The sequence below is a fragment of the Phytophthora sojae genome (assembly GCF_000149755.1).
Source record: "Phytophthora sojae unplaced genomic scaffold PHYSOscaffold_12, whole genome shotgun sequence".
In the NCBI taxonomy this organism is placed as follows: Eukaryota; Oomycota; class Peronosporomycetes; order Peronosporales; family Peronosporaceae; genus Phytophthora; species Phytophthora sojae.
In genome coordinates this window covers 494,346-513,228 of record NW_009258126.1, presented here as the reverse complement: position 1 = coordinate 513,228, position 18,883 = coordinate 494,346, and the positions used below count along the sequence as shown (strand labels likewise).

General features: G+C 50.0%; 13 protein-coding genes across 13 annotated transcripts; 6 read left to right on the top strand and 7 right to left on the bottom strand.

Annotated features, from left to right (window-relative positions):
- Positions 1-3,196: 3,196 nt before the first annotated feature.
- On the bottom strand, positions 3,197-3,346 carry PHYSODRAFT_458696 (hypothetical protein; the record flags this gene model as incomplete). Its single annotated transcript, XM_009538633.1, has 1 exon — positions 3,197-3,346. A coding segment is annotated over one exon (150 nt), but the record flags the coding sequence as incomplete, so codon positions are not given.
- A 2,827-nt stretch (positions 3,347-6,173) lies between these two features.
- PHYSODRAFT_450188 (hypothetical protein) lies at positions 6,174-6,449 on the bottom strand (the record flags this gene model as incomplete). Its single annotated transcript, XM_009538632.1, has 1 exon — positions 6,174-6,449. A coding segment is annotated over one exon (276 nt), but the record flags the coding sequence as incomplete, so codon positions are not given.
- Positions 6,450-7,099: 650 nt separating this feature from the next.
- Positions 7,100-7,288, bottom strand: PHYSODRAFT_390341 (hypothetical protein; the record flags this gene model as incomplete). The annotated part of the gene is made up of 1 exon (XM_009538631.1): positions 7,100-7,288. A coding segment is annotated over one exon (189 nt), but the record flags the coding sequence as incomplete, so codon positions are not given.
- A 3,439-nt stretch (positions 7,289-10,727) lies between these two features.
- PHYSODRAFT_402392 (hypothetical protein) lies at positions 10,728-11,219 on the bottom strand (the record flags this gene model as incomplete). The annotated part of the gene is made up of 1 exon (XM_009538630.1): positions 10,728-11,219. A coding segment is annotated over one exon (492 nt), but the record flags the coding sequence as incomplete, so codon positions are not given.
- Positions 11,220-11,425: 206 nt separating this feature from the next.
- Positions 11,426-11,752, bottom strand: PHYSODRAFT_528886 (hypothetical protein; the record flags this gene model as incomplete). The annotated part of the gene is made up of 1 exon (XM_009538629.1): positions 11,426-11,752. The coding sequence occupies one exon, from the start codon at positions 11,750-11,752 to the stop codon at positions 11,426-11,428; it is 327 nt and encodes a 108-aa protein (XP_009536924.1).
- A 569-nt stretch (positions 11,753-12,321) lies between these two features.
- Positions 12,322-12,733, top strand: PHYSODRAFT_262738 (hypothetical protein; the record flags this gene model as incomplete). The annotated part of the gene is made up of 2 exons (XM_009538628.1): positions 12,322-12,384; positions 12,470-12,733. The coding sequence occupies 2 exons, from the start codon at positions 12,322-12,324 to the stop codon at positions 12,731-12,733; spliced, it is 327 nt and encodes a 108-aa protein (XP_009536923.1).
- A 329-nt stretch (positions 12,734-13,062) lies between these two features.
- Positions 13,063-13,527, top strand: PHYSODRAFT_306553 (hypothetical protein; the record flags this gene model as incomplete). The annotated part of the gene is made up of 1 exon (XM_009538627.1): positions 13,063-13,527. One exon carries the CDS (start codon positions 13,063-13,065, stop codon positions 13,525-13,527), a length of 465 nt encoding a protein of 154 aa, XP_009536922.1.
- A 274-nt stretch (positions 13,528-13,801) lies between these two features.
- PHYSODRAFT_306552 (hypothetical protein) lies at positions 13,802-14,242 on the top strand (the record flags this gene model as incomplete). The annotated part of the gene is made up of 1 exon (XM_009538626.1): positions 13,802-14,242. One exon carries the CDS (start codon positions 13,802-13,804, stop codon positions 14,240-14,242), a length of 441 nt encoding a protein of 146 aa, XP_009536921.1.
- A 93-nt stretch (positions 14,243-14,335) lies between these two features.
- PHYSODRAFT_528904 (hypothetical protein) lies at positions 14,336-14,776 on the top strand (the record flags this gene model as incomplete). The annotated part of the gene is made up of 1 exon (XM_009538625.1): positions 14,336-14,776. One exon carries the CDS (start codon positions 14,336-14,338, stop codon positions 14,774-14,776), a length of 441 nt encoding a protein of 146 aa, XP_009536920.1.
- Positions 14,777-15,255: 479 nt separating this feature from the next.
- Positions 15,256-15,603, top strand: PHYSODRAFT_394924 (hypothetical protein; the record flags this gene model as incomplete). Its single annotated transcript, XM_009538624.1, has 1 exon — positions 15,256-15,603. A coding segment is annotated over one exon (348 nt), but the record flags the coding sequence as incomplete, so codon positions are not given.
- Positions 15,604-16,270: 667 nt separating this feature from the next.
- On the top strand, positions 16,271-16,591 carry PHYSODRAFT_527911 (hypothetical protein; the record flags this gene model as incomplete). Its single annotated transcript, XM_009538623.1, has 1 exon — positions 16,271-16,591. One exon carries the CDS (start codon positions 16,271-16,273, stop codon positions 16,589-16,591), a length of 321 nt encoding a protein of 106 aa, XP_009536918.1.
- A 127-nt stretch (positions 16,592-16,718) lies between these two features.
- PHYSODRAFT_410352 (hypothetical protein) lies at positions 16,719-17,205 on the bottom strand (the record flags this gene model as incomplete). The annotated part of the gene is made up of 3 exons (XM_009538622.1): positions 16,719-16,747; positions 16,810-17,091; positions 17,160-17,205. Coding segments are annotated over 3 exons (357 nt in total), but the record flags the coding sequence as incomplete, so codon positions are not given.
- An 835-nt stretch (positions 17,206-18,040) lies between these two features.
- PHYSODRAFT_306548 (hypothetical protein) lies at positions 18,041-18,582 on the bottom strand (the record flags this gene model as incomplete). The annotated part of the gene is made up of 2 exons (XM_009538621.1): positions 18,041-18,086; positions 18,140-18,582. The coding sequence occupies 2 exons, from the start codon at positions 18,580-18,582 to the stop codon at positions 18,041-18,043; spliced, it is 489 nt and encodes a 162-aa protein (XP_009536916.1).
- Positions 18,583-18,883: the final 301 nt, after the last annotated feature.

The window sequence follows — 18,883 nt, the reverse complement described above, 5'->3', positions numbered from 1 at the left end:
TCTCCAATCTCCAAACTTCAAACTTCCAGACTTCAAACTACTTCAGGCTCCGAGCGAGCCGACCAGAATTACCGGCGGAACCGAGCGTTCCGTTCACCGTTGACTTGACCTTGACCTTGACCGTTAAGGGCTCCGAGCGAGCCGACCGTTTTCTTCTTTACCTTCTTGACCTTGACCAGTGGGGGTACTTCGCGTACCGTTCTTCCAACCCCACAGCGGCGCCGAGCGCACCGTTCACACGACGCAATTCCAGATCCAGACCGTTCAAGCGTCCGAGGCTCCAGGCAGACTCCCGAAGACCAGACGAAGCTCCACCGACGCGAGGACTTGACTCGTACTGCCGTCGCTCGGACTTCACAACGAAGCCCGTACCCTGCTTCTCCACCACGTGTCGCGAGTGCCCTGGATGGGACGGTCAAGCGTTGTATGGAAGCTAGAACGGTTAGGCAGTGGCACAAATAGCGAGAAACAGAGCTAATATGCAAAAGCAATCAACTTGTTCTCTCCAGTGCAGATTCACGACTGACCCTACTTCCTTACCGCGCACGGAGCCTGACAGCTCGTGCTTCCTTCTTCTTTCGGCTCTCTGTCGGCTCACGTGCCGACTTCAACACGTCACCGGCTCACCTGGCTCTCGTTTCACCCCTTCGTCCTTGGCTCACCTCACAGCTCACGTCCCGAGCCACGCGGTGCTCGTGACCTCCGTCCTGCCCTTCGCGTAACTGCTCACCCATCGCTCGCGTCACTGCTTCCATCGCAGCCGAGCGCGCCACCTAACCGACGCTTCGCCAGTCAGCGCCCCTCCGAAATGGATGACTGCCCGCTCACCGCATCGTATCCTCCAGAAGTCGATCGCTGGTCGAACGGTCATCCGTGTAGTAGGAACGGTGGTGACCGTTCCTACTCGGGACACAAGCGTGAGATCCAAGCGTTGGAAGCTCGGTGTTTTAGGTGTTTGTCACTGCGAGCTCGATAGCGTGGCGTCGGCAAAAGCCACTTATAATAGTATTGAAAAAGAAAAGATCAGCGACTACACCAAGCTGCTGAGCATGGAGAAAACCCATATCTTGGCACGAATTGATCGAAGAAACCGCCGGCAAACGATCGTTGTTGGCGCAGGGGGCACTGAAAATGACCACTTTGTTTTTTTTTACAAAAATATATTTTTCAACTGAGGTCGCAAGCAGAGCGAGGTGTTTTGTATTCGTTTGCATGATATGGGCCGATGCTCCAACAGATCGCTTAGGGGTAGAACGTAGATAAAAAAGTCTGGAGGCGAGACAGTCTCTCGCCCAAGCCAAACTTGGATATTGCAGGATTAAGACATGGACATTCTCACTGTAACTCGTAGTATGCAAAGTTTTCTTTGTCGTTTTGGAAACTTGATTCCAGCAACGTCTGTGCGACATGATTCGTCAAACGCTTTAGCACAGCTCTCTATCGATTGAAGTGATCATTTCTACCAATCTTCTCTAGCCGACAAATTGTATCCTCCCGACAAAAGCAGGATGTATTATAAATACAGTCGTACCTCTATAATTGGCACCCAGTTCGCTCGGTCTAATACGCTGTTTGAGTTAAAGAATTGATCAGATAAGAAATGGCTACACTTCTAATGGCTACATTTTCATATGTTAGGTGCACAAGGGCTCGGTACCCCTCCAGCATTTTCGTACTCTTGTTTTGTTTCGTCTTCACACAAACAGAGCTCAACCAATAACGGTAGGCGCCGTATTGCCTGTTCCTACTCCTTCTTCTCATTGGTAGTAGCAGAATCGCATCCCCTCAGGTTGTACATGAGTTTCAATACAGTGTGGTTATAGGAATGTTTGTTGTCCCGATATCCTGCCACCATGCCTGCAGTTTATCTTTTGCTTGGTATCTACTGCATAGCCCCTAGTTGTCTCGACATCATAATATTTTAGTTTTTCGTAAAATATATATGTACGCTGCGCTGATTGTAAACATACTGTGGCTAGTTTATTTATCAGTATTTACAAGCTTGCAGTTACTGCAAACTCTTTGTTCCAACTTAGCATCCCAAATACAATTTCTCTCTTCGCTCGATTTGTTGTGGCGGGAGTAGTGGTAGCAGTGGCATACGTGGGAGGAGGCAGGCAAGTGATTGAGAAAAATATATGAGTTTGGATCTATTACTACGGCGTCCATTTTGAGGGTTGAGGTGCCAACAATGGCGACCATTTAGAGAACTAGGTCGTCTTCGACTTGGCTGGGAACACCTGTGGTATAAAACGCTGGTGCTAGTACCAGTGCTAATTGCCGTGATAAGGAAGAACTGTGGCCCCCGCAGGGACCACACCCATGAATATCGCGCGTGCCGCAGTCACTTTCTGAAGCTGGTGCATGGGGCTGTTGATGCCGCAGTGCATTTCCTGCCTTGCTGAAAGTTGCCGTTGAACCTGCTCGGTCGACATCCTTCTGGCTTGTGTAGCACGAAGCTTGCGCCAGATTACGCTTACGCACCCAATTAATCCATTGGGAGCTGTCCACCCCCTCATTCTTCGGGCGTTCCCAGTATAAAGAGGTTTTTGATCAGTTATAGAACACCTATAGTGAAACCCATATAATCCCGTTTGCAGTCGAGGAATCCTAACCAGATAGGGAACACATGATCAGTTAGAGGGGTTCATTTAGGGAGGTGTCACTGTACTTTCAAAACCTGGGACGGATGGCCGAGGCGGATTGCGATAACGGGAAACGTGGATGAAGAGGGTCTGAGGTACTCCTGCGTCTGGATTAACCTCAGGCAGCTTGATAAGCGAACCATAGCCAGACCTCATGCAAAAATGCGAAGTATACTGTTGTGCCAGACTCCAACAAAATCGGTGGTGCTCCTCACCTTGTTCCCTACTCGGTAAAGCTCGTCCCCTGAAAAGAGTGCATACATTTTAGTTGTACAATACTACTACTAGTACGGCGCGTTTGGCCCAAAGGACTCGAAATGTATACCCCGGGAAATATTTCCGTATGCAAAGTCGCATGGATCATGAATAACGGATGGTTGCTTCAACGAAGCAAACATTCCCTCACGATCAAGCTTTGATTTTTTTTATAGTATTTCTAGATCGTTGTCCAGAAATTCTAAGTGCTGCTTTGTTCTAAAATGCATCACTTTTCGCAAGTGAAAGAAGGTAGTCGCAGACTCATCCGAGCTACTTCGTAACCGCGTTTTTCGCTTTCTCGGCCGCCTTCTTGGCTTCTCGGCCGCCTCGATGAGTTTGCTCAGTGCTACATCCGGCACGTGGACGATCTTGTTTGTACCCTGGGTGATGGATTTCCATATCCCACCGTACCCGTTCCCCGTGCCGCTCTGGACAACCTGTTGGCCTGCACGAATGACGCCCCCTGCAGGGGATTCTTAACCACAAGAAAGCTCCAGTGACTATTACCGTTGACTGGAAGAATAACAAACCGGTACGATACCCAGTCAAATTTCCCTATGTGACCAACGAGGCGCTCGTCCCTTGCAGCTTTCTCCTTCGTTCTTTTCACGGCTTGCATCGTTCGGAAAAAAAGAAGTTCCGCGGCAAAAATTAAGCCATTCTCCTGAGGCATGAAACCATACACAAAATAATCAACGGCGGACTCTGTCAAAGTCTGATGCGGCATTAGGCTGTCTAGGTCCTCGCGATAGATCCAGCTCGTATCATCACTACGCGTCCACTCCAATATTGGCTTCTGCTTCCGCGACCTGGTAGCAGACTGCCTCCGAGGCAAAAAAGTGTTCTTAGCAGCTCTAGGCACCTCATACTCGCTCTCTTCGAACTCGTTACAATCCATACTCTCGCTACTGTTATCGCTTTCATCTGATCCAGCGCTATCGTAGCTGTCTTCATCGCTGTGTTCATCTCCACAGCCATCGAAGGGTACAGCGCCGTCACCGGGGGTTACACCATTATCTTGCTCGTGCTCACTGTCCTCACCAGGGGTTACGCCGCCATCACGAGGGGTTACTCTATCATCAGTAGCGGTTACTCCATCATTTTGACCGCGCTCACTGTCGACACCAGGGGTTACGCCGCCAGCACCTCCATTCTCCTCGTGCTCACTGTCATCGCCACGGGTTACACCGCCACCACCAGAGGTTGCACCGCCATCTTTCTCGTCCTCACTACCATCGCCAGAGTGTACGACGCCGTCACTAGGGGTTACACTAGGGGTTACGCCGCCAGCACCTCCATTCTCCTCGTGCTCACTGTCATCGCCACGGGTTACACCGCCACCACCAGAGGTTGCACCGCCGTCAGTAGAGGGTACACCGCCATCGTCAGGGGGTACACGTGCTGTGTAGCGTTGGATAAACCGTTTTACCCATGTTACTTGGGACTCTGGAATATCAAAATCCGAGTTGAACTCTTCCAGGCTCCGGCAATAAAACATCACATCGTCAAACGTCCAGTTGTCCTCCATAAGCTCATCAAGGTATTCGATTACTCTCCATTCGTACGGCTTCATCTTGTGTTTTCGTCCTCCGCTTTCGTTGCGCTTGCGATCTGAGCCAACCGCTTTGTCACAAACATCCCAGTAGCGCTTCACCCAGCCTCTTAAAGTCGATTCCTTGACCTCAAGCTCGACAGCGGCTTCTTCTAGAGTCCAATCTGGGTTATCTACTTTCCAGCGCCTAAGAAGCGCAAGCTTCTCCTTCTCAGTGCAATTCACACACACCCGCCTCTTCATTCGGAAAAGGGGGGAAGGGAGGGGGAATTCTCGAATGATAGTCAGCCGTATATGGCCAATCATTTCAGGTATCAGATTTAATCAGATCAGGAGTAAATATCAAATTAACTCGCGCGAGTTGTTCTGAATCCAGCACTTTGAGGTTAGTATGAAGTACTTCGGGGTTAGTATGAAGTAGTGCGTAACCGACCTACAGCAGGCCAGGGGGCTCTATGAGGTTCGAACTGCAGTGCTTACATTCCCTAAGGCCGCATTTGTGGCGATACGCTTATACTTGAGCAGTGGTCGTGAACTTATCCGGTTAACACGAACGCCTACTCAGCCAAGTTGCCTTTCCGTCCATTGTAGCTAGTAGGGGGTTGCTTGTACAGGATGACAGCAGCGAGGCCCAAGACTTATTGACGCCTGAACAGGACAAGCGCGAAGCGACAAGTGCCGAGCACGAACTAAGTCAAGGGATGATCCAAACTACACATGTGGGCTTTATATAACTCAATGGAAACCTCCATTTTGATATATGGAGAGTAACACATAGTGACCATGTTGCGTTGGCGGCGCCAAGTGCTAATAGTTAGCAGGCGCTTCCAAGCCGATGAATTCTAAATTATTAACACGGAAAACGCTGTTGATAAATCAAGATAGATTCCGGGAGAGCTCGAAAGTGGTTTCGTTACGCGAGCCTGATTGTTCTACTCACAAAACCAGAAACACCTACAGAGTGGCATTCGAATACATACTATGTGATTCATCAATTATATCGCTTTGTGACGTAGATGTTTGTAGATCTTGCGATATAAGCAAGGTCCAGGAAACAACTACATGGTATCGGTGGCAACAACCAGCCTCCATTTCAACATTACCGACCTTTCGGGAATTACTTCAGTCGTAAAAGATGTAATATTCCTATAGACACGCAGGTAGCCTCTTGCCGGGAACTAATCTAACAAAAATTGCATGTCGAGGGCCGCCGTGGCCAGGGTGGGGTGGCCAATTCGGCGTCTGATGGGGACGGGCTCGGTTGGAGGTGGCAAATGCTCAAATTTGATTGACTTAGACCATACATATGGCCCAGAACTGGTAAATGTTTCTTGCCAAGTCGCCAAACTAGTCTGAAATGAATATGGGGGAGCTGCAGGACTTGGCTGTGTAATCGGCGGGTAGAGAGGCTGAAAATGCTGTGGATCGAGCTGGAAAGCCACCGGGTCTGGTAAAGTCGCCGTGTAACCAGTTGGTCTGTAGGCATATGCTGTGTATCTGGTGTGATCTTGCGGACAAAGGTTGAAACCAGGTGCGAAGCCAATATCGAACCCGACTTCTGCCCCGACCACACCAAGACTTTGAGCTGGGAAGTTATGCGCATGTCTCCTAAGATCGGACCCGGTGTGATTGCCATGCAGCGACACTTCGTTGGCTGCCAGCAGTAAACCGGTAGCTGAATCATCTACATGCACTGTAGCCGCACTGCTCACTTGTGGACGCATCTGGCGCACACGCCTATCCTTGAATCTTAAATTGGACCCATTAACTCCAGGCACGCTGAGTCCGTAAGCCGCACGCCCACAGATTATGTGGGCACAAGACAGGAACTTCTTATAGAAAAGACATGAGCACTCAAACGTACTCAGGTGCGCCGCCCACCCGCCTCGTGGCATGCCAACGTGGTGCGCGCGGCGTACAGACCATTTCACAGCTTCCCGATAGAACTTGGCAGCGGCAGCCTTTTCTGCATCTGTTAAACACTCGGGCGATATGATGACAGGAGTTTTAGCGTTGCTGGGGGCCTTCAACTCGTCAAGATCAGACAGTTCGGGGCGGTCTTCCAAATGATCACCGCAATGATATAGCACGCGAACAACCGACTTCTCGGTCGTAGCGTAAACGACGACTCGGTTGGTCGACACTAACGTTCGGGCCAGCTGCTTTGCAACTTGAGGCGGGGCGTTTGGTCCAGATGCCATGGGAGGTGGTACACACAGCGAATAATCTTCTGCAATCGTCAGTAGCTTCATCAACAAACGGCACGTATCCGCTGCCTTCCGCTGCGTATAGCGCTTGATGCTGGCATTGAACACTTCACATGGATTGTTGGTTGTAGCGTACCCCCCCCCCTGGAGAGTGATAAATCTGTCATCTACAGAAGCGGCTATGAATCCATTGTGCCGCGAAATATGTCAAAAAGACGTGCAACCTTCTATCGCATTGCCACTCTTGAGATACACGCCCCCACACGTCTGGCGTCTCCATCCACCGACTACACGGAAGGAAGAGAGCCAAGTTTGATGTACGGACACTAATAAAAAGGGAAGCCGTGCTCATCTTCACGATTTCCAAACACAATCGCGGTGTCGGGATCCACTCCAGCAACGATGGCCTTCGCCTTCACTAACTCCTTCGTCCTGACAATAGAGTTTTTAGACCCCTGCAGCCATCGATTGTACTTGACACTACGCAGAACTTGAGGGCACGTCGGAAACCCAAGCACTGGAGTCAGTATTTCAGGTGCACGAAGCATGTTGCTCCAGATTAAGCGTGGTGGTACCGCGTTTTGGTCCATTCGCTGGATGTAGTCGCGCATTTCACGTGTCACCTTGGCGCGAGGAGGTAACGATCACGCTATGTCTCCACGCGCGTGTGGCTGGCCATTTGTGTACGCAATCCACCGCTTCGAAGTCGGGCACTCATGCACTTTCCAGAGCGTTGCACATTTAACAGTTCCTTTGCAGTCTGGACTCTGACAGCGAAGGCGCCGCTCAGCCATCGAGTGATCCCCGGGGCAAATCATGCACCAGCGCGTCGTCACCCAAAATATGGCAGAACAGCAAAATCGCTCCCAGCGAAACTTGACGAACGCATCTTCGCCTTGGAACTCGGCTAACTTCGTCCAGGTGTGGTTTTGAGACATCTGAGGTGGGGACAGCTGCAGCTAGGTTCTCCGCAAACTCTCGAAAGGTTCTGGCTTGTTGTGTTGTGTGGGGAGCTGTTGGCCGACAGTAATCTCGTGTAGATTACACCAAGGTTGTGATATTTTGAATATTTGAAAGTCTGAGCGTCAGATTAACTCGCGCGAGTTATTGTGAATCACGAAATTCAGATTAACTCGTGCGAGTTATTGTGAATCAAGGAATTCAGATTAACTCGTGCGAGTTATTGTGAATCAAGGAATTCAGATTAACTCGTGCGAGTTATTGTGAATCAAGGAATTCAGATTAACTCGCGCGAGTTACTGTGAATCAAGAAATTCAGATTAACTCGCGCGAGTTACTGTGAATCAAGAAATTCAGATTAACTCGCGCGAGTTATTGAGAATCAAGGGGTTTAAGCTGCGCCACCTACACGTTAGCGCTGGTCATCGCCGCGGTCAACGTTTTGTATGGTTGCCGTGCTTTGGAATACTGTACCAAACAGCTCTGGCAATGAGGCAGAACAACAGATCAAGCTTGGGAACTGACAATCTGGCTACCGGTACCGGTACGATGCTTGAGAAAGTACAGTTAGAAAGTGCAGGTTGCTAGTGACCCGAAAAGTGGTTGTTGACGATCACTTTCCAGCTGTTGAAGAAGGTTGTTTGTGGTCCAAAGTTGGTACACTGGCAACCCGGACTCGTGCAGCATCAACTCCCCAGCAGAAAATAGATCACAGATGGGTGTTCATAGCCGCGGCTTTAACTGGTGCGAGTACACTGTACGTAGTGTACTCCGCAAACATGTTCTAGTGATTTTCGCAACACACTTACTTACAGTTAGTGTTGTTTGCAAACGCTTTTGTATGTTTGCTGCTCTATCACTAGCAGATCAAATTAATGGCTACTGTCCGAGGGGTCATCCTTATTTTTGAGTAGATTTCGCGGACTTTCGAGTAATGAGTACTGTGCTCGGACTTCCGAGTACGTAAATTTCATTTAAACTCGTACTTGAAGCTACTGACTCCACTCTAAAGACGTTGCTTCTTGGGATGCCATTCACGAACACAAATAACGTGCTACAAACCCTTTAGGGCAAATTATCTTTTATTTTCTGCTTGAACTCTCTATTAGCTTACTCACGTCCGCATCAGCGGATCGACGCGTTACTTCCCCAGATGCATTCACATTGTATCCTCCTCCGGTCTGGTCCAAGGTGGTGGTGCCGGACTTCTAAGTCACATTATGTGGAATTACTCATAATGAAGCGTACTCACAGTTAAGCAGCACCCGTTTTCGAGTCACACTAACAAACAGTTTGCAAACACTAGTGCTAGCTATGCAGTTAGTGTTAGTGCGAACACTAATTGTACGTACCAAAACCAGCGCGGTATTTGCGGAGGCGGGCCCAGCGCCGAGCTCACCGTCGTACTGCCGTTATAGGTCAGCTGTACGCAATGGCCATTGGAGCTGTTGATACATGCATCCATCTGCGCGCCGGGCGCAGTCTTATTCACACCGACGTTTTGGTCCAAGATGTACATTGACAAGTTCCAAAAGTTTTGAAATTTGTCAATGTACATCGCCGAGGTGTCGTTCGTCTTGAAAAGCTTGCTGCTGCTCACTTGATCGGCGTGGGACGGCCATAAAAATGCTGCTGATTTCTGAGGAAAGCATATTCTGCTCGGAAAAAAGAGTAAAAGCTACAAATCGCTACTCCAGCGGTACGCGCTCTTGCAACCGCTGGTTTCTGAGGAAACGCTGCGACACCAACCCAGCGATGCTTGGCGAGGCCTTAGAGAGAGGCTCCTTGACAACCGGAGCGAAGCGGAGGTTACGGCGCATAGACCGGAGGAGTTGCGCTGCGAAGTAGGTTCTATCTTTACATGCGACCAGGATGCACACCGGAGCGTAGCGGAGGTCGTGCGTTCCGCGGTCGACCTGAGTACATAGGTTCCCGTCGAGCCCCGTAGCGCAGTGGAGGGCGCGATGATGGGACCTGGAGTACAGTATGTGCCCGAATGGATGGTTTAAGTGGCCTTCTATTTGAGCTTAATTAACTGACCTATAGAAGCCTTGATATGTAGTGAGACGTGCCTGTATGTTGACCGTCTTTGAGTGGTATGTGCCCGAATGGATAGTCACGTACATTCCACGACAAAAAGATATGGACACCACCAAAAGTGGCTGTAACTTCGTCATTTTTTATTGTTTTAAGGTGCGGTTTGGACTAGAGTTGCAGAACACGCTGATAAAGATCTGCACGCTGCTAACACGCGCGCTATTGCGCTTCTTCAGGTAGCTCACATACAAATCACTGGTTCTGCCCAGGTGACAACACTTATGGACAGCTAATCCCCATACAAAATCCATTATTAACCAAAACCCCTTACAAATGATACGACTTGGACTTTGTATGGGGCGACAAAGGAACCCATGATTTCTCCACTCTACCTTAGTACTGAGCGTATCATTTGTATGGGGCGACAAAGGCTCAGTACTAAGGTAGAGTGGAGAAATCATGGGGCCCCATACAAAGTCCAAGTCGTATCATTTGTAAGGGGTTTTGGTTAACTAGGTCGTCTTCGACTTGGCTGGGAACACCGGTGGTATAAACGCACCGGTGCTAATTGCCATGATAAGGGAGAACTGTGGCCCGTGTGATTCAAGGGCGTGGCCCCTGCGGGGCCACACCCATGAATATCGCGCGTGCCGCACTTCACTTTCTGAAGCTGGTGCATGGGGCCGTTGATGTCTCTGTGCATTTCCTGCCTTGCTGAAAGTTGCCGTTGAACCTGTTCGGTCGACATCCTTCTGGCTGGTGTAGCACGAAGGTTGCGCCAGGTTACGCTTACGCACCCAATTAATCCGTTGGGAGCTGTCCACCCCATCATTCTTCGGGTGTTCCCAGTATAAATCATTTTGGTGTCGATCCATGAACATACAGACAACGACTGAGATAAGTTACCTGAAATATGGCCGATTAAATCGATAACAGGTTGATTTAATTGGTGGTGCTAGCTTCATTAGAACTCAATTCAAGTAGAAATTTACGCAATCCCTCACACCACTCGCTAATGCACCCACCACACACAAAAGGTGAAGCATTCCAGCCATCCACCTACGTCGGCTTGGCCACGACCATCGAGATCGAATCATCTTGCGAGACCGAGCCACCCACAACGTCAGCCCCCGTCCAGCTGCACACGTTGGAGAATCCGTTGTCGACGTCCGAGGGTTGCGACTTGATCATGAAGGCCGAGATGATGCCGTCCACCTTTTTGCCGCTGAAGTTCTTGATGCCGCCGGAGTTGGGCAGAGTGATGGACAGCTCCGCTCCGCCGCAGTCAAAGTCCTCGTAGAAGACGATGTACGCCTTGCCGTCGACTCCCGTAGTCGGGAGGTTGGCCCACTTGGCAGACTCGACCTTGTTGTCCAGCAGGCTGCAGTCCACGTTGTAGCACTGGTTGGGGAACCGGACGTTGATCGTGAGCAGGCGGTTCTTGTGGTCGGTGGAGCTGTAGATCGCCACCGTGCCGTTGATCTTCGTGGCGGCCGAGCAGACGCTAAGCAGCGACAAGAAGCAACACAGGACGGCAACGAAGTTCACACGCAAAGCCATTGTCGAGTTTGACGCAAAAGGAGAAATGACAAGTGTATGATAAAGCTACAAGACTTGAGTACATGTATGACGCAAGGATCGATACTGTCATTTTGCATTACTCTGTGCTATCCAGGCGTATCATAAAACTAAAAAAATAACTAGTACTTCGAAGTACAACTTTTTAGATAGAAGTTGCCTACATTATAGAAGCCTAAGAGCGAGCGTCAACGACTGTCGTTCTGTTCTTCGGCCACGTAGCCGCCGAGAGTTTCGGCGCCGGTCCAGCTGCAGACGTTGACAATTCCGTGCAGTCTTCTCCTGGACTCCGATCGCACCATGAAGGAGGAGATTCCGTCGGGGTACACGAACTCGCGGACGCCTCCGTTGTGAGGAAGCAGCACCGTCGTTTTGTTCCCTTTGCAGTTGACGTCGGCGTAGAAGGTGAGATAGGCCTTGCCAGCCAAGCCTGTGATTGGGAGGCCGTCCCATTTCGCGGACTTGATGTTGTCGTCGATGTTGGTGCAGTTGACGTTGTAGCAGCGGTTGGGCATGTTGAAGTTGATCGTGAGCAGGTTGTGCTGGTAGTAGGTGCCCGAGTAGAGTTTCACGTAGCCAGTGAACTTGATGTAGTCTTGAGCGAGCCCAACGCATTCCTTCGCCCGCACCACTAGCATGTAAAGAACGAGCTGCATTGGGAGCGAAGCCATTGCGAGCAGTGAGATTGAGAAATGACCTAAAGGAGGCAGAAATTCCCCACCGAGTATCTGAGGTAGACTTCAAATCCGGAGAAACAGCCCGAATATTTAACTTGATTCGTACGCTGCAGGGTTACGAGCGAATAGGCCGGAGGCCACAAATCACAAATTTTAGGAAGAGCCGGGTGCCCGCAACGTTCGCGAGATAAACTGTACGTTAAAGGGGAGCAAAGTTCGTGTAATCCATGACTAGGAGGAATTCATCACCCATTTATTTAAGCCCACGGGAATGCACCTTATCAAATACAAAATACATAGCTAGTTTGCCAATAAGCGGGACAAAACTGCAATCATCAAGGCATATTCGTTCACTCGAATTGAATTCATTTCCGCTTTCCCACTCTCCAGCCTACCACCTTTTTGTCATGAGTTTTCTCACGTCGCTGAGTGCTGCTGCAGCCATCGCCTTCACGGTGGCTTCTTCCAAGGTCCAGGCATGGGAAGGCGTCGTTATCCTTTACGAGAAGACCCACTTCAACGGCCAGAGCTTCCCGTATCAACACAGCGCAAAAGTGCTACGACCTGAGTTGCTTCAACGACAAAGTGACGTCGATCAAGTGGCAGGGCTTACCGCAGAAGGGCAGTTTCCACGGCAAGGCCCACATCGCGTTCTACAAGAACTCTGGCTGCACCGGACACCACGTAGAATGGACGACCAAGGAAAAGAACTACCCCATCGACCTCACTCTGGACAAAATGAACGACGACATCTCGTTCTTCATGGTCTGGGTCGACAGCAGCGACAAGAAACACGGGGAAGAGAGTCCCTGCAACTAGTTGCCAGCTTGTACCGTGTAGAGCATAGGGCTGTGCTTTACCAAACAAATATTTGGAACCGTAACACGGCTAATACACTATTTTCTTAGCCACACAAACTAGGTGAAGAATTTATGTTTTAATGGTCGGACCCTAGAATGATGCAAGGAATTTATCTATGTGTACCGCTCAAACGAGAGAAGTGGATGTAGAAATCGGATGTCTTTTCTTTAAAAGAATAGGAATATTTGGGGTTTCCATTGCATTAGCACGAGTAGGATACCACTATTCCATTCTCTTCCGTGTACGCAGTGCAACACTTATCAACCGCCTCTCGTGCATCACCAGTAATGTTCCCTTGTGGAATACCTTTTCTTTTCCTTCTCGCTGTGACACTTGTCGCCAAAGTCGCTTCGGCATGGAATGTCACCGTGACATTCTACAAGAACGCCGAATTCAAGGGGGCGTCCTACGCATGGACCATCACAGAGACGCAGCTGTGCTACAACCTCGCCTGCTTCGACAACCAGGCTTCGTCCGTCAAGTGGGAAGGCATTCCGGCGCTTGGGGAATTCAAGGGCAAGTCGCTCATCGCCTTCTTCACAGGCCACGGCTGCAAGAAAGACAGCCGCGACTGGCCGACCGATGGGGTCATCAACGGGATCAAGGACAACTACCCCATGAATTTCGGGCTTGATGGCATCGACGACGCCGTCTCATCGTTGTTATCCGGGAGGACAACCAGAAACTCACGAACGGCAAGGAGACGCCTTGTCCGTGGGGCACGGACCAAAATCTACTCACTGGTTAGGTAACCTTACGCGATCGCCCAAAGAAGCACCACTGCGAGTGTTTCGCTTGAGAATCGTAGCTGATTTTTTAAAATATTTTAAAAAAATTACATCGCTGGTTTAGCATGCTCTTCCGTAATTTATTCTACGCAAAGTGGTAATCGGACACCAAGGTACCGCACAACCAGACACAAACGATCCTATGCCACCTAGAATTTGTGGTATTGTCTATCTTGTAGTCCGCTCCATTTCTTGACATACCTTCTTCGAGCACTTCTCAAATCGCATTGGGTGTGCCATGCAGACATTTGTCCTCGCCTTGGCTTTGGCATTTGCTCTGCTGTCCAGCTGCGTTTCGGCTTGGTACGGCACGGTGACGTTCTACCAAAACGTCGAGTGGAAGGGATCTACGTACCCGTGGGGGATCTCCAAGAGCCAGCGCTGCTACAACCTCTCTTGCTTCAACGACAAGGCGTCGTCAGTGAAGTGGGAGGGCCTGCCCAAGGAGGGGAGCTTCAGCGGCAAGTCGCGCATTGCCTTCTACACGTACAGGAACTGCAAGGGCGAGGTGAGGCACTGGCCGACGGACGCCGCAAACGACGACGGAGACACGGGCCACTACCCGAAGGACTTCACGCTGGATTTCGTGAACGACAAGATTACTTCGTTCATGGTCTGGGAGAGCAGCGAGAAAATCAAGAACGCCTATGATACGCCGTGTCCGTGGGGAACCAGCTAGTTCGAAGGTAGAATTACCGTCGGTGAGGATTAAGCTAGCGTTTGCAATCTCAGCACACAATTCATTGTACCTGCAAACCAACAACCCGCCCCAATGCACCGACAACTTGTTAGTGTTGTGATCATCTTTGTTGCTTTTCTCAGTGACTTTGTGCTCGCCTGGTATGGAGTCGTGACGTTCTACCAGGACACGGAGTTTGAAGGAACTGACTTCCCGTGGGGGATCACGATGACCCAGCGCTGCTACAACCTCGGTTGCTTCAACGACAAGGCCTCCTCCGTCAAGTGGGAAGGTCTACCGACTACTGGGGTGTTCAACGGCCAAGCGCGCATTGCCTTCTTCACAGGGAAGGAGTGCACTGGTGACAGCCGCGATTGGCCGACGGACGGCGTGATCAACGAGAAGGAAGGGAACTACCCGATGAATTTCAAGCTAGATGGGATCAACGACGCAATTTCTTCGTTCATGATCTGGGAAAACAGCAAGAAACCCACAAACGGCCAAGATCTGTCGTGCCCTTGGGGCATTAGCTAGATGCTCGCACCACCTCGAGCACTTACAACGAGCGCAGATCCACGTACCAGAGTAATCTATATCATTTTTCAATGATTTGAATTCATCAACAACCGAATGTTCCGGGCTTTCATACCACCGATATCCCTAGCGTTGAAGCATTAATTTGCTTGCATCATAATTAATGAATTGATGCCTGGTTGCCCTGCCCTCCTGTTGCTACCAGCATTTTCTTTCTAACAGAGCAGCTAGATATCCCAGAGATTTTACGTAGCAAAAAATATTTTTCGTAGCCAGTTGAAGTTTGATGGAGCCTTCCACAGTACTTGGCTGTCTCTAGCCACCAACATTTTGCAACTAGCGCCGAGAACAGCATGACTCCTGCCAAGGTGAATGCACTGGTAATCTTTCTTCTGCTAGCGGTAGTAGTGCTGCCTGCTGGCGCCACCGACTTGTGGCTGTACGACCACGACGACTACAAGCACAAGACCTTCAAGAGGTTCAACTTCGGCACGTCTGAGCGCTGCTACAGCGTCGGCAACTGCTTCGACGACAAGGCTTCGTCCGCGACGTGGACCAACGCCCCATCCGCCGCGTGGTTTGCTTTCTACGACAGTGACGACTGCACCGGGACGCAGTACGTGTCGAAGTCCACTCCATCCGGCCAGATCAAGTTCGCATCCGTGCGCCTCGACAATAAAGTGTCGTCGTTCATGCTCTGGGAGTACGGAACCTTCGCGCTCAAGGGGTTCGTAGACATCTGCGAAGCTACCACCCTACGAAGCGCTAACGCCAGCTCCAACTTGACGAGTCTGGACAGCGAAGGCAGCTCGTCGAACGGAAGTGTTCGTTTTTACTAGCCGAGATGTTTTTAGCTAGAACATTTACAACTGCTTCAAAGGGCCCAACATATCGGCGACGTGGCAGGGGGTCAAGCGCAACACCAACGTCGTCTTTCACAACTATCCGTTCTCATGCAGTGGGGTCCGGGACTCCAGACGGCGCGCTCTACTTCTCGGGCGCCAAGCTCGACAGAACAGTGAAGGTATGCATGATCTGGGCTCTGCCACGAAGGGGGTGTTGGACGCGTGATCCAAACGGCCAACTCTACAGCCAAATCATTCGCTTCACGGTCGAGAATTCCGCTCTGAAAAAAAAAATCGATCACTAAATTCTGCTCCGGCATAAATCTAGTCAGCCAGTTAAAAAAAAATTAAAAAAATGAAAGCCTGACACCGGGAACACCGTATCTTGGGTAAGTATCTATCAAGTGTCGTGCCTTCCAATTGTTTTCCGACCTTCCATTATATATGGTGTTCCATGCGCACGACACACGGCAGCACAGTATGACTTCTTACACGTCACTTTTCAACTTGGAGGCGTTCCACCATGAGTCTATCACTGAACGTGTTGTACGCAGCCGTGTTCTTCCTACTCCACGCTGTTCCTTGTCTCTGCTCTAAGATGCAAATCGTGGTCTACGCTGGGCTCTACGTCGGCGCCGACAGGTGGTCGATGAAGTTTTCCACGACGCAGAAGTGCTACACGTTCAGCGAGTGCCTGGACGATGCTAGTGTTGGCGCCGACTGGGAAAAAATCAAGGGGCAGGCGATTGTGTTCTACGAGGAGGAGCAGTGTCAAGGGACGAAGCTCATCAGCCACACGCTCCCCAAAGGTCAGGTCATGTTCCCCTCCGTCAAAGGGGCCAAGTCGTTCATGGTCTGGGAGCAAGGAGTGTACCCAACGAATGGCATCGAGCACGAGTGTCGAGAGCGAGCGATTCTAAACACGACAGGCAACTCTTCTGAGAGCACTGAAGTTACTCAGCTACCATAGAACTCACTCAACGCAGTTTGCTGGAAAACGCTTAGTTTTAAGTTCAATTTTCTTCAATCGTCATGAGCGTCGTAGATAATGTGTTTCACATTTACGTTCCCCCGCTTGATTTCAGCTTCCGAAGTGAGTACGCAAACCGGAAGCTGTAGTCGTAGCCTAACAAATATTAACTTAGTTTCCTTCTAGCAGAAACAAAGCAAAAGCAGGTTTTGGTTTACCACAGTGCTTCAGAGATGCCTGGACGTTGTAAAAGACACAGAAAACGAGGCTAGTCTGCACCCAGTGGAACTGCTTCTCCAGGACAAACGCTAGCTGCCTTGTTGGTGGAAGCCCAAGCATTCGCCTTAGCATATAGATTAAAAGTAGCAATGACGCCAGCTGCAGGGAGCAGTAGAACATTACGTTTTGCAAGGTCTGGACGAGCTGTGCTCCATCCATGCCGTCAAATACAGCGTAATAGTCTCTGTTGGGCAATTGATACGTGACTATCAAGTAAATTGCTGGATAAAAACAAAATGAGTAAGTCGTAGACGAAAATAAAGCTCCTTTGCAGCACGAGTACACTTACTGAAGACGAGCGGGATCACTACTTCGACGTAATTGAGAAGGATGAGAAATTCTTCCATATAGAGAAGTCGTTGCACCTTGCACGTGTACCTTAAAGAGTGTGGCACTTTGGCTAGGTCATTGTCAGCAGGCTTGGACTCGTCCACAGTTGGATGGACGACAGCTCGATTCTGGCTTTGGCCTAAGTAGCACAGTGATCGCGAAGATGACGAGAATATCTTCTTCGGCATTACTCTTAATGATGCCTGCTTCTGGCCCGAATCAGTTTGGTGGTTCTGGGGCTGGTCTAGCGTGGCATCGTGATACGAAGCAATGCGTATTATTTCAGCCATAGTGGCAACCCGAGTGCTTGTTTCAGTTCCTTCCTGCTGTAGTAATGCACATGCTCGCTCCAGCGTTGTTAAACGCCGACCACCACTAACGTTATAGCTGACGCGACCTCGTAGACTGCTCCACCGCCTCGCCTTGTCAATATTTCGCTCAATACATTTCAGTCCACGACGAGCGAATTCAATATCGCGCAGTGAAAACGCCATCGTCACAACATCAGCAATCGTAATCAGTAAAGTGGTCATAAATGACGGCGAGTTCTGCATACAGTACGAAACAAATAGCGAGTTGAAGAGTTCCGCATTGAACACGACAATCTCTGGCGTCTCGTCCTTCAAATGGTCCGCCATCCGCGCGAAAAGGTTTCGCATGCACAGCTTGAGCACAGGCAATAGTAGAGAAAACGCCGTCTGGCCTTCGCTGGAAAGCGTTGTGAAGATGTAGAAATAGATCGGATAAATGAAAGCCAGGAGGGTGTCGCACAGCCACAATTTGACCATGTCAACCACCATTTTGGCTGCCGCTGGGTTCACCCGTGTTTTATTCACCCACTCAAACGCCATAGCCGTCGACGTAAGCAAAAGCCACAGTGGGGATACTGTAAGGATCGTGAATGGTAAGGGGAATCCAATCGCCCCGATGAAGCCGTACGTAATAGCCACCGTCATGGCTGAAAACACAATCGAATTGCCAATTGTCCTTGTAATAGGGAAGGGAAGAGCACGAACGCCGATGCGAAACTGGTGGATGGCAAAGAACGTCATCACTAGAAAGTTGTAGTACTGGCGAACGAAAAACAGTTTGTTGGCGCCCACACCTCTTCCATAGGCAGCAGGTCGATCAGCACCGTCACGGCCAAACAGGGTAGAGGAGTCCCCAGCAGCACCAGCAGCACGTGAACCCAAGAAGTCGAGCTTTCGTATTTCGCCAACTCCAAGACACGCGCAGCCGAGTAGCTCCCATGCAACTCCACTTGTGCAGACTCCCATAATGCGATGGGGACGGACCAGATAGACGTCATCGATGAGCAGCGAAAGGGAACGAGCGAGTTCGTAGTACAGTCTGAGCTTAGCAGACCGGGGTGTTTTGCTCATCGCTACAAAGATAGCTTCGTTCGATTCTAAAATTCACAGATGACGAAGGGAATGCAGCAATCGAATTTAGCATTTTATGTGTACTAAGTAGTCAGCAGCGTAACTATTTTTTATTCAAGCCTTCCAGCTAAATAAGGACATGCACGATGCTTTTGTCTATCCTTGAAACCAATGCATCTTCCACGTGGTCTTGATTCACAGGAATCAAGGTGTACCTGTTTTCTTCGCGTCGTGGGCTCAGGGAGAGAAGTATCTTTGACATTCCGTAACAATTCTACCGTAGCGTTTATCCTACTGGCGG